This window comes from Crinia signifera, chromosome 7, assembly GCF_055691185.1.
Source record: "Crinia signifera chromosome 7, ASM5569118v1, whole genome shotgun sequence".
In the NCBI taxonomy this organism is placed as follows: domain Eukaryota; kingdom Metazoa; phylum Chordata; class Amphibia; order Anura; family Myobatrachidae; genus Crinia; species Crinia signifera.
The window spans coordinates 43,712,460-43,728,149 of NC_139223.1; the positions used below are offsets into that span (position 1 = coordinate 43,712,460).

The 15,690-nt window shown below is 47.1% G+C and overlaps 1 protein-coding gene across 3 annotated transcripts in view; it reads right to left on the reverse strand.

Annotated features, from left to right (window-relative positions):
* Positions 1–5,108: 5,108 nt before the first annotated feature.
* The window catches only part of GRID2IP (Grid2 interacting protein), a 144,074-nt gene continuing 133,492 nt past the window's right edge, over positions 5,109–15,690 (reverse strand). For all 3 annotated transcript variants that reach the window (XM_083152944.1, XM_083152946.1, XM_083152945.1), the window contains 3 exons: positions 12,789–12,907; positions 9,128–9,292; positions 5,109–5,771 (listed from right to left, as the gene is read on the reverse strand). In XM_083152944.1, the coding sequence (XP_083009070.1) occupies positions 5,700–5,771; positions 9,128–9,292; positions 12,789–12,907 (356 nt within the window). In that variant the 3' untranslated portion in view covers positions 5,109–5,699. The remainder of the gene's footprint in view (positions 5,772–9,127; positions 9,293–12,788; positions 12,908–15,690) is intronic.

Genomic DNA, 15,690 nt, shown 5'->3' on the forward strand with positions numbered 1-15,690 from the left:
AACGTTCCACATCAGTCGATGGTCACCATTCGCAAGGAGGGATCTGGTTGACTTGCAAGGATGCGATTTTGCATATGAGCAAATCAACCAGAATAACCCCCTTAGAGGAGCCAGCTCTCAGTGAGTATGACTCTGAGTCTGTGCAGAATGTATTGTAAGAAAGTGCAGCATGGGACATTCGTGGGCATCACGAGGGTGGGGGATTTGGGGATTCTGAGTAGCAGCAGCGGAGCATGAGGGGGAAGGAGAGGAGCACTGAGCACAGACATTATGGGATCACTCTGAGGATTGGCGGAATAGTGGAGAGTACAGTGTAGGATGTGGTCGGGGAGAGTGGAGAACCCATGAATTAATCAACCACTGCTCCCTAGTTACCTACTGCCTTCCTCTTCCATCACCCTGTCACCCATTGCTATCCTTCATTACCCACTGCCTCACTTTACTCTCTGCAATCCCATGTTACCCACTGCCACCCCCTACCAACCTGTGCCTCCCCTGCCACCCTCTGCCTCTTGCTAGTCACCCTCTGCCTTTCCCATCCGATGCTGCAATCCTTGTCACTCTCTGCCTCTCCCTGTTATTCTCTGCATCCCCATGAAGCCACTGTCTCGACCTCTCTCCCACTGCCGCCCTCTGCTTCGCCCTTCTACCCACTGCCACCTCCCTGTCAACCTCTGCCAGCTTCATCACCTATTGTTTCACCATGCCACTCTCTGCCTCCCCATCATCTTTTGCCTTCCTCTGCCTCTCTCCAGTCACCCACTACCTCTCCCTAGTCACCCTCTGCTATCACCCGTGTCACCCTTTTTACCCCCGTCACCCACTGCCTCTCCCTAGCCACTAGCCACTCTCTGTCTTCCCCTGTTGCCTCCCACTGCCATGATTTGCTTCATTCTGTTACCCGCTGCCTCTCCTTGGTCACCCTCTGCATCTCCCTGCCAGCCACTGCCTCAACCACTCTCCGACTGCCAGTTCTGCCTCTCCCTGTCACCCATTGCCTCTTCCTGTCATTCACTGCCTGCACAGTTTCCCACTGCCTTATCCTGCTATCCTTTGCATCCCCCTGTCATCTACTGCCTCCCTGCCATCCTCAAAGCCTTCACGGCTGGTGAAATTTTAAAATATATAAAAAAAACACATGCAAGGCAGAGATTCAGAAGGGAGCTCATCTCTGCAATTGTGTAAATGTTTACATTAATGGTCATTTCACTTCTTTTTTGTGCATCTGCAATGTTGCCGTGCATTTGCGGTCTGCTGACAACTCGTAACTTGCTGGGGTCACCTAATAATTTGTATTGTCTTACGGGGTCCCAGAGCAAAATAGTTTGAGAATCCTAGGCACAGCTATACTTGTGCATTATATATTTATAGTTTCTTATATAGCGCAGAAAATCCCGTTGCGTTTTACAATTGTAGGCAGTCATAAAACAAACTGAGTAAAAACAGAAAGACATGGAGGTAGGAGGGCCCTGCTGCAAGCTTACAATCTATAGGAATTGGATACAACTGTATTAACTGGGATCCTCCCACCAAATGTGCTAAACCCCACCCACAAAATAATGTATTTCCCATTGGCAAAAAAAAATTCATTTCACGTTGGCAGAATACCAGGTGCATCCTGGGGCCTTTCCTCGTTCAGCACAATCTACCCAGCATCCCCTGTCACATGACCTGCACAGTCAAAAAGCGATTTAATACCTTTTGCAAGGGAACACAACGCAGCAGAGCAGGAACATAACAAAAACATAAAAACGATTTAAGCTAAACTCTTTTCAAAGTGTTAATTACTGTCAATTAGGACAGGAAGACATCCGCTGAAGTGTTTTTGATACAAAGATAGTAGTAATAAAATAATTAATAGATATACAGGATAAAATGGGTAATCAAGGGTCACGCCAACACGTTATTAACTGTATACAAACATATTATTATACAGTGTTTCATTCACTTTCACTCTGATCAATAATAGAGGTGTAATACACAGTATACACATCACATACTAGGAATGCATAGTGTACACATACCATAAAGGACGCTTTGTCCCACAGAGAGTATTTGTCTAAACACCTGAAGCCTTTAACCACAGCTTACCTGATACCTTGTCCCGGATACAGGGAGAGTGTACACATAAGTTCCTCTGCTCGGAGACACTTGGCATCTGCGGGTCAAACTCCAAAGTGTGAGTCCTCCTGGTTAAAGTGTAAGAAGTGAGGTGTGATAGTTGTGCGATGAGCAGGTAGAGTTCTCACATCAGGACATGCCAGATGAACAAGTGGAGTGTGAAGACCTGTGTGTAATAATCTGCTGGCAACAAGTAACCAGAGAGGTGACACAACACAGAGGGAGGTGGTGATTTTAATCAACCAATTACTGAGATACCAATGTAAATGCCAGCCAGTGTAAAATACTTAATATGGAGTAACGGGCCGCTTAGAATAACAGGATTTGGGTTAAACACATCACATTAACTCACCAATGTTATCTTTTCAAGCGTAAAGCTCTTACTAGTTAGCGTATTGTGTTATGATTATAGACAACAGGCAGTAATATTGTAGTCCACTAGACCTGACGGTAGAATCTCAGGCGGCAAAATCATATACACAATCCAGCGGCTCTCAAACTTTTTTCTCTCCCGTACCCCGTGATTAGGCTTTTCTTTTATGAATATCCCTCCTCTCAATTTGAAATAACAACAGTACTTATGAGTGGAGTGGAAATGAGCGGTATGCGTGTCTTTATATTAAAGAGTAGTGGAGGAGTAGTGTGCGGTCAGGAATCGGGTCCCTCTGTGTCTGGCCGCTGGCTGTGTACTGTCTCCGGTAGTGGAGGAGTAGTGTGCAGTCAGGAATTGGGTCCCTCTGTGTCTGGCCGCTGGCTGTGTACTGTCTCCGGTAGTGGAGGAGTAGTGTGCAGTCAGGAATTGGGTCCCTCTGTGTCTGGCCGCTGGCTGTGTACTGTCTCCGGTAGTGGAGGAGTAGTGTGCGGTCAGCAATCGGGTCCCTCTGTGTCTGGCCGCTGTCTGTGTACTGTCTCCGGTAGCGGAGGAGTAGTGTGCGGTCAGGAATCGGGTCCCTCTGTGTCTGGCCGCTGGCTGTGTACTGTCTCCGGTAGTGGAGGAGTAGTGTGCAGTCAGGAATTGGGTCCCTCTGTGTCTGGCCGCTGGCTGTGTACTGTCTCCGGTAGTGGAGGAGTAGTGTGCGGTCAGCAATCGGGTCCCTCTGTGTCTGGCCGCTGTCTGTGTACTGTCTCCGGTAGCGGAGGAGTAGTGTGCGGTCAGGAATCGGGTCCCTCTGTGTCTGGCCGCTGGCTGTGTACTGTGACCGGTAGCGGAGGAGTAGTGTGCGGTCAGGGATCGGGGCCCTCTGTGTCTGGCCGCTGACTGTGTACTGTGTCTGGTAGCGGAGGAGTAGTGTGCGGTCAGGAATTGGGTCCCTCTGTGTCTGGCCGCTGGCTGTGTACTGTCTCCGGTAGCAGAGGAGTAGTGTGCAGTCAGGAATCGGGTCCCTCTGTGTCTGGCTGCTGGCTGTGTACTGTCACCGGTAGCGGAGGAGTAGTGTGCGGTCAGGAATCGGGTGCCTCTGTGTCTGGCCGCTGGCCGTGTACTGTCTCCGGTAGCGGAGGAGTAGTGTACGGTCAGCAATCGGGTCCCTCTGTGTCTGGCCGCTGGCTGTGTACTGTCTCCGGTAGCGGAGGAGTAGTGTTAGGTCAGCAATCGGGTCCCTCTGTGTCTGGCCGCTGGCTGTGTACTGTGTCTGGTAGCGGAGGAATAGTGTGCGGTCAGGAATCGGGTGAAAAGTGTCAAATCGTATGTCATTTACTAAAAATTCAGATTCAATTTGAACGGGACCGCGTATTGGATCAGAATAATAAGCAAATGAAATTGATCCACCTTGGCATAGTGAAACCAGACAATGGGCATTCAGGCAAATTAGTTAAATCCATTTGAGTTACTGTAACACATTTATCTGAACAACTGTATTTTCCAGCATTTGGGAGTGAATGGTTGATTGTCATTTGCTCCCATACATTACAATGGTTTTGACAGATTTCACAGATAAATCTGTAGGTGTGTACCCAGCTGAAGCACTCTGCAAAATCTGATTGCGTGTGTATATCTGTATAGGAATTGTCCATTGTACTATCCTTGTTTACCGGAGCACACATAATTAGATCTAAGCAGAACGCCAAGATAGATGAACTTATGAACTATCATTGGACTAATGTTTAACAAGCTTGTGCCTGCCAAGGCTTTACTTGTGGTATAAGGAATTACTGTCCCTGCTGCCTTAAGATAACCAGAATAGAAATGTATCTTTGTACTACCCTTATTTGCTTATGTACATACAAAATAATTGATCAGAGTGCCGGTGTTGAAATATTGGATGATCTATGATTAATCACTGTCTTCTAGCTATTATACACAGCTGCATCATTTGACCCCATCTATACCAGTCACAGAGGACTGATTATTATACCGGGGGTTATTCAGACCTGATCACATACTGCGATAAAATCCTGCTACTTTTATTATCGCTGGCTGTATGCAGGGTGATTGACAGGAATCCGGCGTTTAGGGTGGGGGGGAGCAAGTACTAATTACACAGGCCCGGGCTTGCTAAAAGGGCCCGGCGGGGGCCCTGGACCGACCCCCCATGCCACCCCCTCCGTCCCTCACGGGCAGCAACAGCACACACCTCTACAGCATGTGCTGTGCTGACAGAAGGCTCAGCATGAGCGTCTCACTGACAGCGTGAGAGCTCATGCTGAGCCTGCTGTCAGCACAGCACATACTGTAGGTGTTTGCTGCTGCTGAGGTAGGGGGGTGGGAGGTGGGCAATAACACCCCCCACCCCCTCAACTTTGGAGTGTTTGTTAACCACCTTAAACATTGTGATGAAGTTGTGTGCCCCCCTTACATACAAGACTAGCGATACCATTTTTCGCTCTTCCTTAGTATATAATATGAACCGTATTGGTCTTCGTTTTTATGCGGTACATGCTAACTACCGATAGTGGACGTCATGAGCTTTAGACGGTTTCTGCAGATGGCATAACCTGCAACAAACACTGAAACATATTAAAAAAAGAGAACAAACGACAAAACAGAATAATACAATAAATACACATCTCTTTATTTTTGCAGCTTACAAGAAAGCATTGAAGAATTTTGGTGTAAAATTACGCGATGTATTTATAATTTATATATATTTATATTTTTTGTTTTCCTGGAGGTGTGTTACTCATGTATGCTCCGTGACAGGCGTGTTGTTAATAATCTAGGCTGAGCTGTGGCAAATTTCGGTAAACAAAGAAGAATGGCCGGACAGGGGAGAGCAAGCGATAGTCAGTGCAACTTATCTGGCTGGCGAGATGGTTTTATAAAAGACACAAAGAATAGGCATTGTGGTCAAATTAACCCAGGAGAGAACAGAATAAATAACATTTTGATTGTTCTTGAATGGATCCTGGACAGTGATTTCCTCCATACGCTACAAACTCTTGTGTATCCTATATTCCAGCCTGGTTGTGTTTCTGATGTCATCTGCCCGCTGGATGTTCTTGCATCTCACATCTGGTATATCGCTACCTTTTGCCTAGAACCTCTCCATCGTAGTTTCCAGATTCCAAGGCGTAAGTTCCTGCACTATTATTGGTGCTTGAGGCAAATCACTGTCCCCTTTGGCCTGCAAGTATCTTCCTTACCACACTGGTGGGGACGGGTTCCCTGGTGGTAGCTGAGTGTCACCCGTCTGAAGGTCACTGAAGGCTTTCTGGACATGACAAGAAGACATGGATGTAACGTGTGATTCACAAACACCCATCATGAATAGTGTCTATTCCCACCCCTGAGACTAGAACCCTTTCTGTTAACCTACTCATCATAATTATCACTACGCATTACCATTTTAGGGCTCTAACCAGGGGGGTGATTCAACACCATTCGGAACATTGCAAACTTGGCTCTGTTCCGATGGTGGGGGGGATGACACTAAAGGAAGTCCAGGTCAGTAGGTTGGTGAATATCAAATAATTTCTCTCCCCTTCTGCTGTAGGCGAGGGGATGTGTTCTCGGACACAACCACTCACATGTTACCGAGAGGATGCAGGCGGCTGTGGAGGCATGCGGGGGGTTCGGAGGGGCAGCGTTCAGTCGCTCGCTAAGCAACGAACGACCGCTGCTTAATGAGCAGTGTTGAATCATCCCCCAAGTGTTGCATAAACTCTGTGCAGGCGATCATGGAGGCATCCGAATCTGGCACTTGGGGTGCCACAAGAGTGGACAATAAGTGGCCCTCCAGCTGCTGGAGTCAGTGGCATAGCTATAGCACCGCAGCCCCCGTGGTCGCGGCAGGGGCGCTGTGCATATGGAGGCGCCGGGGGGGCTGCAGTGCTATAGTAATACCCCCGCCCCCCATCCCCCGCCGGCTTACCTGTCCGCGCGTCCCGGCTCCCCTCCTGGCTTCAATCAATGCTATGGAGACGGACCACGATAAAATGGCCGCCCCATAAAGCAGACTGTTCTCTGAAACTGTCTGCGGTATGGGGGCGGCCATTTTATCGTGGTCCGTCTGCATAGAATTAATTGAACTTAGCCAGGAGGGGAGCCGGGACGCGCGGACAGGTAAGCATGCAGCAATGGGGGGAGGGGGCACGGGCAGCCGGGGGCACGGACGGGCGGGGGGCGCCCCCCCATTAACGGCGGGGGGGGGCGCCCCAAACAAAGCTACGCCACTGGCTGGAGTACTACACATCTCAGCGTGTCCTGCTGCAGTTTTGCTATCAGGGCATGTTAGGATGTGTAGTTCCCTAAAGAGAACCTCTATTGTTTCGTGCAGTGGTTCCCAAACTGTGTGCTGTGGCACCTTGGGGGACTTGCCCTGGATTGGTGCTCCATGACCAATTCAAATTATTTATGACCAATGTAATAGGCAAATTGTGGACAACCATACCTGAATCCTGTCCATTATCACATAACTATCATTAAGGGGGGTTTTCATTCTCCCTCCACTATTCCCGATGGGGGAAAGCAGTGGGGCCCTATTCAATGCTGTCTTTCCTGACAGCATTGAACAGGGATCTCAGCAGAAGGGACTCGATTTTAGTAGCAGCTGGGTCTTTTCTGCTGAGAACGGCTGTGGATTGTCGAGCTCCTGGCCGCAGCTTGAGGATCCACGACCCTTTTTGGTGTTTGGCAGGCGGGACATTGAATTCCGCCTGCTGATTCTTTGTCGAGCCGGACAAGAACGGGACAGAGTCACGGCTGATGGGCCAGCCCGACAGTCGCGACTCGAGATTGAATATCCAACTATAAACACAATTTATTAATATTATATTTTTCATGATTTTATCAATGAGAAACGTTTGCCCTAGGGGTGCCGTGAACAAAATTCTTATACTCAAGGGCGTCGCGATTCAAAAAGTTTGGATACGGCTGGTTTAGAGAATTTCTTGGGTGTGGGAAAAACCAAAAACATAGTTAATGCATTAAAAAAGCAGGAAACCATGTACATTGTATTGAACAAGCCAGAATTCATAGTGCACGCATTGAAAAAGCTGGAAATCATGTAAACGTAATTGAAAAAGCCTGAAACCATGTAAAGTGTATTGAAAAATCTGCGAATCATAGTAAATTACAGTAATTGAGGAAGCTGGAAACCATGTAACATTGACCACAATGTTAATTGTTTTTCAATATACTGTACTTCAACCGGCTTACGGCTTTTTCAATGCATTTACCAAGATTTCCAGCTATTACCCGCTTCCTGATTTCTTTCTGCATATGTGTCTGTGATTTTGAACTTTTACAGTAGCTTATTGCGATTTCTATTGTAAAATATAATGGGATAGCGAGTTGATGGGAGTCGCCTTTGCAAATCGAGGTTTTCCGTGAGGATTTACAAATCGAGTGATTATGGAATGACTGCACATGCGTACTGTACACATCACACATGCGTGAGGGTAATTAGTGAAAGAAAATGTGTAAGGATCGTAAACTCAAAGCGGCCTGAGCTTGACTCACACGAAGCCGGTGTTTGGGTGTGGTAGCCGGCCATTTCCAGGTGTGTCAGAAAAACACGCGTTTTAAGGTAGGGCCTGTGATGTCAGTGCTTGACTCGTTCCGCATGTCTCAGTTGTAGATTAGTGAAAGGGTCAGACTTCAACTGGCAATAAATTAGAATGAACTCCATATGATTGATTGAACGATCGATCGTATATGCTAAAAACACATATGATCTGTATACGATCTGCTTACCACTGCAAGCCATTCCAACTGATCAGTGGAGCAACCTCACGGCTAGGGATGCCAATCCTGGGGCATTTTTTTCAATCCTGGAAATCAAGATAGAAAAGTGCCTAATCCCGGGGTTGCCGGGATACACGTGATCGAGTTTGTCAATATAAATGACAAACTTTAATCCCCCTCTGTTCTTCCCAAACCAGTGTCACAGTACCCGGGTGGAGGTGTCCAGGAGGCCAAGGGTGGCGGTGTCAGGGAGGCCGGGGCAGCGGTGAGGAGGTCAGGTGCCGGGTGGATGTGAGGAAGTCGGGTGCCGGGCAGGGGTGAGGAGGTCGGGTGCCGGACGGTTGTGTGGCTGGTAGATGTGGAGCGGCACAACGGGAGGTGTGCTGCACAGCATGACCTCTGCTATCAGGTCATGCTGTGCACAGCAGCGCGCTGGGATCAGAAGCAGCCAGGCAGCATCTGAGCTGGTCTCTCAGCGCTGCCCGGCATTAGATTTGCACATGTGCGGGGCAATCCCGGAATCGCAGGAATAGAAACTCAAATCCCGTCGATCCCGAGATTGACCTCTCTACTTTCAACTCACGGGGCCGCGCATCGCATCATCATCATACGGAAACACACTGTGCACACAATCGATCACACGATTCGTCGAAATCGTGCGATCAGGCCTAGAATCGTTCTGATGTATGGCCAGCTGTACTCACATTTGCACAGACCTGTAGATGGACTTGGCAGTGGAGACTTCTGGACCATTTTATTACAGCCGCTTACATGAAATAAACACTACACAAATACAGTACCTCCATTGTATATAACGGCATAACAATGACTCCTAATGGTAAAACACCCAGTCACTCTCACAAACTCACAGCAGTCTCTTACCTCAAACTTGCTGATAAAATCAGCAAATATCCCAAAGAATGCCTCTGTGCTGGAGCCCTTGGGGTCTTCTCCAAAGAAGGAGCAGACTTTGAAGAAGTCCTCGGTGGCCCTGTGCTGCAGAGCGTCCAGGCTCTGTATGGCGGGGAATGTGTTCTCTAGGAACGTCTGAGGAACGTGTTAAGGTCGCAGTTTATACTGATACATTTTATTTATATAGAGAACCCAGGGACAACTGGATCAGTGATGGACAACCTGATGCAATTCAGCAGGGACCACATGACAACAAAGCTGCACATTGTCCTTAGGGGTAAAATTGGGCAGATGTATCAAGCTTCTAAAAGTGATAAATTTGAGAGTGATAAACAACCAGCCAATCAGCTCCTACCTGTTATTTTTCAAACCCAGCCTGTAACATGGCAGGTAGGAGCTGATTGGCTGGTTGTTTATAACTCTCCACTTTTTGAAGCTTGATACATCTGGCCCTAAAAATGCTAAGTAGTAGTGTTATCCATAACAACCAGTAATATTTTAATGATCATTTCTCATTTGCAATATAGACAATTATAGACAGAATCTTATTGGTTGCAATGGGCAACACAACCACTTTTCACTTTTAGAAGATTTAATAAATCTACCGCTTAGTCTCACTTATACGGTAAAATAATTCATTAAGGCAACCAGCCAATCAGCACCTACCTGTCATTTTTCAAACCCAGCCTATGACATGACAGTTAAGGTGCCCATACACTGAGCCGATTTGGGACAATTTTGACCGATTCCGACGAATCGGGCCATGAAATCGGCCAAAATCAGCTCAGTTTGATATCCCCTCAGGTCAAATGCACGGTCCCTTGCACATCGGATCTGAGCCGGTGGTCGGACCTGCTGGCCGTCCCACCCTCTGACCTGGGACCTCCCACCCCATGCGGCGGGGGGCGGGCAGCTGCCAGCTGGTGGTGGCGGGCAGCTCGTAGTGGCAGTCAGTGGGGTCCAGCCGAGCAGCAGCGGTGGCTGGGAGCTTGTAGCGGGATTTTGCTGGGCGGCAGGGTTGGACACGGCTGCAGAATATTTTGAAATGACTGGCCAGACGTTGATTGGCTGAGAGAATTCTCAGCCCACCAAGCCTTCGGGAGAATTCGGCTACAAGCTCACCACGCTGCCTGCCCCCCGCCACCACCACCAGCTGGCCGGACCCTACTATCCTACTCCTGGTGTATTATCGCATGCGATTTATTGTATGTAAAAATGGCACATCAAGTGCCAGATCGCATGTGAGCCTCCCGGGGAGCTTCCGGGAAATGTTTGTTTTCATGGTACTTGTTTCCTAGCACGGCCACAATCTTTGGGATCGTGTACCTTTAAGTTAAGGTACACGATCCCCGCGATGGACCCGATTTCCTTTGAAATCAGGTCCATTTTGCCGTCAAAGAAAGCATTGCGTCGGTCTTGTGCCATTATAATGGCACAAGATGAGATGGACTTGATTAAGTCTATCTCACATAGTAAAAAATGTGAAAAATGTGAAATGGGCCAATATGACCCATTTCACATTATATATGGCCCCGTCGTCACCCCACGATATACGCCAACCCGAAGCGTGGCGAGCGCAGCGAGCCCGCGAGGGGCGGCGGTGCGCGTCCTCCGACCTTTTCATTCCCCTACTATCCACGTTGGCGTGGAGTTGAGAATAAATAGCGTGGCGAGCACAGCGAGCCCGATGCATGGCGAGCGCAGCGAGCCCCGCGTGGGGACGCGTATACCTCTGAAGTTATACGCGTCCCCTCGTGGGGCTCGGTGGCTCGCCACACTATATATTCTCAACTCCCGCCGACGTGGATAGTAGGCGCCATGTCCTTCGTAGCCATACACACTGCACATGGAGAGTTAAAGAGAGACCAAGGTTTGACAGTCAGAAAACCATAGCATGCAAAGAATGAGAGAGAATTGTTGATGGTTAGCTCTAATGGCTACCCAGAATATAACACTGAATAACCAGGACAGGTAAATGCTCTGACAAATGTTAAAGCAGAAATAGAATGTAAAGTATGATGCACAAGTTCTCCAAAAACAAACACTATCATGGGAATGCTTCCAGCATAATTGTCTTCTTATCCATGGTACAACATACGGCCTTATTCAGATCTGAGCTCAGTACAAATTTGTTTGGAAAATGGATAAAACCATGTGCACTGCAGGTGGGGCAGATGTAACATGTATAGAGAGAGTTAGATTTGTGTGAGTTATTTTGTTTCTGTGCAGGGTAAATACTGGCTGCATTATTTTTTACACTGCAATTTAGATTTCAGTTTCAGCACACCCCACCCAAATTTAACTCTCTTTGCACAGGTTACATCTGCCCCACCTGCAGTGCACATGGTTTTCCCATTTTCCGAACAAATTTGTACTGAGCTCAGATCTGAATAAGGCCCATAATGAGATACCTGCATTTAGTACCAGTTACTGCTGCTTCATTCCGCCCAACACTTCCCATCCTGTCAGTCACATTAATATTAATGAATTAATCATAATACCCATTTTACACCAAAATCCCATATCTGACCCGGTATTTGGAACATGGTGACAAGCCAGGTTGGATCCGGGATTTGCACCGTTTACACTTTGGTAACGTCCAACCGCCATGTTTAACGCAGGATGCTGCGGTCCGGAGGTTGGGCATCCCCATTGCTGTAAGCGGGAGCCCCGTTTACACTGCCCACTACCCAAGTCCTGCCCATGTTCCACCCTGGTCAGGACCTGGGCAGAAGTCCCATGTAAATGGACATGGGTTGACCCCTTTTACACTGCCGCTGTGTGGCGGTGTAAAAGGAGTATTATTAACATTAGAGCCTTTGTTTTGTTGCTGTTCTTCTGTGGCCTGTATATTCATCTATTCTACACCAACGGATAGTTACTGGACTCAGGGCCTGACGCAGAGATAGAATTGCACAGCTGCTGCATCTTTGTAGGCAGCAGCTGTGCAACAATATGCTAATGCCACAGGATGTGGCCTCTTGTATTAACAGACACCTTCTGCCCCTTCTGTAATCTGCTGTTACATCTGAAGATTTGGCATCGGATCATGTGCACGAGAATCGGTCAGCTGGGGAACCCCCAGATGGTCAGTGGCTGAGGACACAGGGGATGCCCAGACATGGCTGACATGCACCTGTTTTCTGAAACGCTGGCCATTGCTACTCCTTCCCCACCCCCACTGCAGGTGGGGCAGATGTAACATGTGCTGAGAGAGTTACATTTGGGTAAGGTTCAAACTGAAATCTAAATTGCATTATAAGAATAAAGCAAACAGTATTTAGCCTGCACAGAAATACTCTCTGCACATGTTACAGGTACCCCCCCATGGGGCTTATGTCTCTGCACATGTTACAGGCACCGCACCATGGGACTTATGTCTCTGCACATGTTACAGGCACCCCCGCATGGGACAACCCCTAGATGGGGATGCGCATTACAAGCTCCGGAATGGCAGAGTCTGTTCTGGAATCAATTCCAGTTCCAGTTTTTACCTAATCGCGACTCTCTAGAGCAATGTAATATGTCATCTCCAGCACAAATGTCTCCTAGCGCGCTCCATCTTACTAGTGGGTGACGCCGACACCAATCCATCCCTTATGCAATGTCTGTGTGCAGTGGCAGAGGATACACTCATTGTGAGCGGGAACTTGTCCTGGGAGGAGCTGCTCATCCGGCTGCAGGCGTTCTTTATCTCCTGAATGGTCACGTGAAGGTCGCTCAGGTCAGCACTGAGTGACCTCTGGTTTACTGGAGAGGGAAAAAAAGATGTACATCAGTAGATCAGACGGGTCACTGGTCTGGACACCCTATAGGCAGTGAGCTACCCAACAATCCCCTACACACCATATCCGGATGGCGGAACGACCATGTTTAGGTCGACCACTAGTGGTTGATGGCGTCTATGTAGACGCCTAAACTTGGTCAACAGCATCTAGATAGATCGTTTTTTTTTTTTTTTAGTGCTGGTCCACTTGGTTCCTACTTTACTATCCAAGTGGACTTAGGGTTAGATTATAGTAGTGTGCCCGAGGCACGGCGAGGGGACACTGTGCACATATACTACGTTCACGTTGATTCTTCATTTGCGTTGATCTAGCATCACTGTCTATCTAAACACGGATGAACAAGTCTAACTAGACGCCGTCGACCACTAGTGGCCGACCATGGTGTTGTCAAACTAAACATGTTCGATCCGCTATCCTCTATACACAGTAGGAGCTGCTCATTCCAAACAGGGAACAACCCTAAAGGCAGATATGAAGTAATGACTGGCTGTGTCATCTAGCATAATCACCACAAATAAAATATTATACATCAGCAAGCTCTTATATGTAACACATTATAAAGAGTTGTCACCTCTTATACCCTTGTATAAAACGGATGATAATACAGAGGGGCGGGATATCAGACGACCTCTGACCTTTTTTAAAGCGACAAGCAAGAGCAGGTTGGTTTTGTCTTGTTAATGATTGTCGCTTTTACAAGAACCTCCAAGACTGGCCGGCGTCCTGAACCTCTGGCAAACTTGTAACCTATGCCCCCTGATGTCATCGCATACTCATCAGTGAGTTCTAATGTCAGCATGTATATATATATAAGAAAGGCAGGGGGTACCCAACACCGCGCCCTAGTAACCCAAATCTGCACCTCTGAAGGATCCCTGTTAGCTGAGACTCGGAACAGACAGAAATACAGAAAAGATCAGGGTGCGCTAAGGTAAATTATACAACTTTCTCATTAAAACATAAATATTTATTAAAAAGCCTCTAATTGGGCTTAGAACAAATCAGACAGAGTTACAGTCATTTCATAGAATAATTTTACAATCCATAGTATGGAACAGGCCCAACGCGTTTCGTCACCCACGTGACTTCATCAGGGGCGTTTTGGATGTTGATTGAAATAGGTGCGATAGCACTGCAAATAATAAACATAAATCAACAGAATGCATAAAACAGCAAAATGCATATAAAAAACATGTATTACTACAAAAGGATGAGGCAAACGAGAAAGATGAGGACAAAGGAGAGGCAGTGTTTAAAAATATAGGGATTCCATGTGTGCAATTTAAAATCCACCGAGAGATCCTTAAATGTCTATATAAGGATCTCTCGGTGGATTTTAAATTGCACACATGGAATCCCTATATTTTTAAACACTTTTTCAGACACAGTGGAAATTATCCATATACTGCTAAAATTTCTGAATCATTGAATTTGTATATTTCTCAAATTGTTCTTTCCAGAAGGGCTTCTCGTTTTGTATTTTTGTATCAAACCATTTTGAACTATCAATTGTTCTGCCTCTCCTTTGTCCTCCTCATCTTTCTCGTTTGCCTCATCTGTGAAATATATATAAGATACAGTGCACTTTAAAAGCAGGTTAGGCAGCAGTGTTTCCTAGGTATCATATAAGTCCATGCATTAAATAATTAATAAATCTCCAGGAACTTTGCTGAAATTAAATGAGAAATTATGTTAATTAAGGCTGTGGTGCAGGCCAGCTATGCATAACCAGTCTTTTCAGATGACGTTCTGGTGACCCTAAGTGGGTTTTTCGGCTCTTTACAGAAAGACACTAAGGGGTAGTCTGTCATTAAGGCCATTGGGTTTGGTGGACCCCAGTCTGTGGATCCATCTGGCCTCCAATTTTAGTAGTTGTTGGTCCCTGTCCCCTCTTCTTAACGATGGAGGAATATGGTCTATGGCCATATGTCTGAGGTCAGACAGTTTGTGTCTCATCTCCAGAAAGTGTCTGGCTACCGGCTGTTCTTGGCCCTTCTTTTTGTTGTTTAAGGCTTGGTTGATGGTCGAACGGTGAAGAGCCATTCTTTCCCTCATGGGTCTGATGGTTTTTCCAACATATAACATGTTGCAGGGGCACTTGATGATGTATATGATGTAGGCTGACATGCAGTTCAGAACATGTTTAATTTGGAACGTTTTGCCAGTATTAGGGTGAATAAAAGATGGTCCCGTCAGCATGTCTTGGCAGGTGGTGCACTTAATGCACTTATAACAGCCTGGTGGGCGTGTCATAAAGTTGGTGGATGTCCCTAAATTGTTAGTAGCAAAGCCAGTTATATCATTATGGACGATGATGTCCCTGATGCTGCGTCCTTTTTTGTAACACAGCATTGGGGTCTTGGTGTTCAAGCTTGGTAAAGCTTTGTCCGTCTTTACTATGGGCCACAATGCTTTTGTGGCCCTAGGCAGGATGGCACTTGCTACATTCAGTTTGGTGACAAACGGTATTCGGTCCAGCTTGCTTTTCTTTTTATTGGCTGACACTGGTGTCAACAGTGTATTTCGGTCGATTCCAAGAGCTTCTTCCTTTTGGATGGCCAGGGAGTTCTTGTCATACCCTCTGGCTTCACATTTATTCATGATGCCTTCCAACGCCGTCGGTAACTTATCAGGCTCACTGATGATGCGGGTGGCTCTTATCATCTGTGAGCGCGGCAGTGCTCTTTTTAAAGATCGGGGATGAAAACTGTTGCAACGTAGTACTGTGTTTCTGTCGGAGGGTTT